Raw genomic sequence first — 5,255 nt, 5'->3', positions numbered from 1 at the left:
AAGGGAAAAATCAGTTTCCCTTATTTTCTTTAGCTCGACTTTCCATTTGTTTTCGCTCAAGTTTTGGGCTTTGCCTGTGTCTTGGCTGCTGTGTTTTTTCCTGAAGCTTTTACTGTTCAGCTTGTTTGTTTTTGCTTACACTTATCAAAATATTGGGCGTACACATATTGTTTCGCCTGGCTGTCTGCAACGGGCTCAAAGATATTGGAGTTGGGTCAACAGGAGAGCTCCGAACCTGACCCTCAGGTCCTTCCAACTCCCACTTCGTTTGCTCTTGGCCAACACAGAAACAAAGGGAGATAACAACTTAAAGAGGGAAAGTGGATGCTCTTAAAACAATAGGAATATGTTGGCGTATTTGTTAGCATACAAATCAAAAAGTGGTACAGGAAAACGTTTAAAATATTACAATAAGGTAGTGATATTATTGTTTAAAGTTAATTTATTTGTAAATAAATAAAAGAATAAATTTAAAGTCTTACGAGTAGTTTTCAAAATGAATCAAAGGAAGTTGAGAAGATATATTTGGCATAAGGGATTTAATAAACAAAAAAGTCACTTAGTAATGTTTAATTCTAAACTACTTATTTAATAAATAAAGTTACTAGTGGTATCCTAAAGATATTACAATACCCTTAACCAAGAATATTAAGACAGTAAAGAGGAACAATAGAAAAAGGAGATTGAGATGGGGAGCGATACACAAAAAATTATCTTCCATGCCACATTCTGTTGAATTTTTCAGCACGTGCGTGTGTGTGCGACTGCCGTAACTTTCACTTTGTTGTCCGGGTTCACCACCCACTTTCTGCCGCCCCCCCCCAAACGACCTTACCCCCTCCCCCTCTGTACTTTATTTGCCCAGTTTGCCGCTGCTTAAGTTACTTTTTCTTTACGCTTGAATTTCCTTTTGCCGCTTCCTTAGCCTTTTGGTTTTTCCTCGAGATTCAGCTTGTGTCGCTTGCCTTTTGCCGCTTTCCCGCTTTTCGGGGTTTTCCCCCTTTTGCTATCGCCTTTTCGTTTTTCCTTAGCTCAGCAGCTCATTTTCCATGGAGCATGTGTGCGTGATTTTTTGTTTCCTCGCAACGCTTTGTTTCTGTATTTCTGTACGAGTATTTCCTTCGTCTGTTATTTTCATAAATAAATTTGCATGTCAAATGACATTGTTTATGGTATTCCTATATGAAAGACATATATCACTTGGCCAGATGGAAATGTTGTGCCCTCATCAGTTGAGTTTTATGTGGGTGGGTGTGCGCATCACACGTTGTTGACATCTTTGTTAAAATATGTTTACAAGCTCGAATTAGTAACGCAGAGTTTGCCATCCTCTATGTGAGCGTATGATATATATAATGTGTATATCTGTGTCTCCGACTTTGTCTGTCTGGCTGTCAAAGTCGACAAGCGAAATGAATTCGTAATTGAGTTTTCCGATATGAATTCCGAGATGGAATCCTCGACTGACGCAGCCGCTCATATTTAATTTGAATAAGAAATTAGCAACTTTTTCATTTTCAGCTGGAACATTTTTCTCTTTCGTTTATTTTAAGTGGGCTTAATTTTGCAGTAAATACTATTTGGCTCTTTAAAGTATGAAATAGTCATGCTGCTCTATTTATTGAAGGCGTCATTCTGCCGGCGGTTTTTCCCCATCCGGCTCAAAGTTTCACCAGGCCGTAATTATTTCAGCGTTCTTATCAACGAGGCAACAAAACAGCCATAATTATTGGGGATAAGTCAAGCGCAGCACATTTGTTGCCTCTGTTCCGGATCCCCAATAAAAATGCCTTCCTGATTAGCCTGCTCAGCATGTGCCGTGAACTTCTCCTATCTTTCCAACTTGGCTCGGGCCAATCTGCTCCCAGCCCAGGAAAACTGAAGAAATTTATAATATATCGCTAAGCCAACAAAGGGGATGGCTCATAAGCCCAATAGAGAGTGGGATGTGGGGCCAAAGAAATTATGTCACAGCTTACCCAGATTTTGTTGAATACTTGGATGGGAAAAAGGATGAAGAAGTCGAGATAAAAACAGGACGGATTGCTTGAAAAATATTGCTTCGATTGTATGCTATCGGAATGAAGAGTTATAAATTAAAAGCTACTTGAAGAAGATTGTAACCAAAATTCACTAATTCCAAGTTCATAACTTTTCCAATTTTATTCCGATTTTGAAGTGGCATACCTCTAAACGTTTGTATTTTAACAAACTGCATCGCTAGAGTTTTTTTTATTATTTTTTGGCCAATTTTTTGCCATCTAAATTAAAAGGTTCTATACACCACAGAGGCTTTATATATTTTGGGTTGCTTACAAATTATGAAATTTCATGAAAACATGTACAACAACATCTAATACAGTCGATGAGAAAGTCCCATTGATGATTTTATATGAAGTGAGCGCACATTCTGCCAGTGCTCCTTCAGCAAAGGAACGAGAAAATTAATTGATATGATTATGTTGTGGGTCAGTTTCTCAGCCTTCATGCCAGCATGGCCAACGTTAACGGAGAGACAGGCCATCTTCCTCATCAGTATCTTCTTGGTAGATAGTATCTTGATTTTGCTCATCATCGATTCCTTGTGAGTCAAACGAGTTAGAAACTTGCCGGCTTTGATAAGAACAGAAGCCAGTTGCTTTGGGATCAGTTTAATTATCGACTCGGAAGCCAAAAAGAAGTCATATGATTTGGCCATTTTCCTCACTAATTTCTGATCTTTGTTGAGTTTCTTAAGGGCCTCCACATCCCAGCAATCAATACCAATGGCCTTGGCTTCACGACAATGCTTTAGATCTCCAAGAACACACACCTTCAATTGGGGAACTGCGAGGTGTTGTAGTAAAGTACTTCCATAAAATGTCTTCCACTTTTCGGGATCGTAATCGTTGAGTCCGATTTGCAGTTCAACGGTTTCAAGACAGTGAAGTTCCTTGGCCTGAGAGTCCTGCAGGATGTTTTCGACTGCCTTAAATAGAGCATCACGAGACACTTTTGAAAACATAATTTATATTTATTTAAAAATTTTGGGGAGAGTTTGCTAACACGTTTTGTTGGCACGAAATTTAAAAGTAATTGAGCTACGGTTAATATAAAAATCTTGACATTAAAGTAAGGGGTATGTAAGAAAAATAAAATAAATAAAACCAAAACGAACTGAACTATTTAGGTACTTGATTAAAACTCCCTATTCGCTCGGCGCCATTTCTCTGATGTCATAAACTTCTATTGCCATTATGGTGCCTGGCCGGGCATAATTGATTGACCAAAACTGCAATCCATTTCCAAGCCTGGAGCGGCAGTTCGCTTCGCCTCTGGCCGAATTTCGAATTCCAAATGGCCCACGCCAGATCCCAAAAGCCACTTTCCACTCGGAATTGAGCAGCTCAGTTGGTTGAGTTCAGCAGTTCAGGTTAGTTCGGTGCAGGTTTGCGGGGCTCGGTTTCCTTCGGATGGGCTCACATCCGCTGAGTTTTCCACTAATTAGGGGAGTGCTTCCCTCAGGTTTTCGGGGGACAGGCAACACTTTTGCAGGCAACTCGGCAGCATTTGCCGTCCCGGGTCAAAATACAGCTGGAAATGCAGAAAGCCCGGCTTCTGGCTTGTGTGTAATTATAAGCGAAATTATAAGCTGTGGCAGTACACCGAGTGCAGCGGAGATTAACGTGGAAATTGCAATTCTGGCTTCTGGTTTCTGCCCGCTGTCTGTCCTGATCAAGATCCTTGTAGCGGGAGGATGTCCACGGACATCACGGCGACGATGAGGATTTGTTGCCTGCCACTGCTAATTTACACATTTTGATTGCTCCCAACTGGCGGTGGGAATCACCTTTTCGCACAATCCCCACTCAGCCGGCCTGTCGTCTCCGCCGATAACATTATGCGGCATTTTTCTACAGCTTAATGCATAATTTGCGTCCTGGGAATAACGACAAACCAGCAGAAGTAGGTCACTGGAAGAAAAAATTAAAATAAAATAACTTATAGATAAGTTAACAAGCGGAGAAGAAAATGTAAGTTTTAACACAAGAACAAATGTGGCAGGACTAAATTAGGTACTTGTTTTAATACTTTAAAAATGTGTTATCAGTTCGTGTTTCTCAGTGCATCCGTTTCTTGAGCGAAGTAGAAGATTTTCCGGGGTGGCAATGGGCGAGTTCTTTAGAAGTACTTACTGCCGTAAGATTATTTCACGTTGAGCTGCTTATTGGGCGGCATTTTCGGGATTTGACTTTGGCACGGCGCCTTCTGCTTCCACGCTGGCTTGTCCTTTATTCAGTATTTATCAAGATTCCGCTACTATATCCGGGCTCCAATTGAATTGTCATCGAAGTGGGTGCATTAAGCCTGGAAACAGCTTTTGTTGGCTGTACATTTTAGTTAATACAACTGCGATACGAGAGGTTAAAAAGAAAAAAAAAATGTGCAAGTTTATTTTATTAGATGATTAGCATTGTAATCTTTAAGTGTTTATTTACTTATAATGTACTTTGGTTGTGGAAATTTAATGAAGTGGCAAACTTTGAGGTACTTCCCCAAAAGTTCTTTCATATTTGCCATTTTGCCATTCAACTGCCATTTGGTCGACCCTCCCACAAGCCATCTCACAACTCACAAACGTGAAATGTCCTCCATGCTCGCAGTTGATCTGCAAATGCCGAAACGTTCAATGGCCCTCCTGGACTATAATATATCGAATATATGTGTGCGGATATATCCGGCTGGCCAAAGACATTGCCGGAGTTTTTCGCATTTTTGCACTTTCAGGGCAAACCTTTTTCTAATAGCAAATGTCAATTTATTTGGGGCAGAGGGAAAAAACTAATAAGCAAATACTTGGCATAATTTGGTCCGAGGCCAGCAGACTTTAACACGCCAGGGGACACGGACTTTTGGGCTCGGACCACTGACGTAATCAAATCGGCAATCAGTAAGAGATATATATGCGCATCAATGTGCCCGAAGGGTTGGGCTTTACCCTCCATATCCTTCCGATATCATTCTCCATAGCCTCCCCTCTTTTTTTTTTACTCCCTATATCCCCCTATATATACATATATCGGCATCCGATGGCGATGGCAAACATTTCGGGCTCAGGAAGGGACTCACTCACTGGCCACCTCGCCTGCAGCTGAATCTTTTTTTGAACTGTCCCTAACAGTGCGTAAATTGCCATTTTCAAATACATTTCAATCCGCATACACATATCTGAATATCTGAATGTATATTCCGAGATTTTTGTGTGAGGGGACGAC

At 40.7% G+C, this 5,255-nt stretch overlaps 1 protein-coding gene across 1 annotated transcript; it reads right to left on the bottom strand.

Annotated features, from left to right (window-relative positions):
- Positions 1 to 2,266: 2,266 nt before the first annotated feature.
- On the bottom strand, positions 2,267 to 3,075 carry LOC108098784 (60S ribosomal protein L10a-2). Its single transcript, XM_017201919.2, has one exon. The coding sequence runs from the start codon at positions 3,002 to 3,004 to the stop codon at positions 2,354 to 2,356; it is 651 nt and encodes a 216-aa protein (XP_017057408.1). The 5' UTR covers positions 3,005 to 3,075; the 3' UTR covers positions 2,267 to 2,353.
- Positions 3,076 to 5,255: the final 2,180 nt, after the last annotated feature.

Source organism: Drosophila ficusphila, unplaced genomic scaffold (genome assembly GCF_018152265.1).
Source record: "Drosophila ficusphila isolate 14025-0441.05 unplaced genomic scaffold, ASM1815226v1 contig_791, whole genome shotgun sequence".
Taxonomy (NCBI): Eukaryota; Metazoa; Arthropoda; class Insecta; order Diptera; family Drosophilidae; genus Drosophila; species Drosophila ficusphila.
Note: the sequence above shows the minus strand (reverse complement) of the source record. Positions and strands in the feature narration are given on the sequence as shown.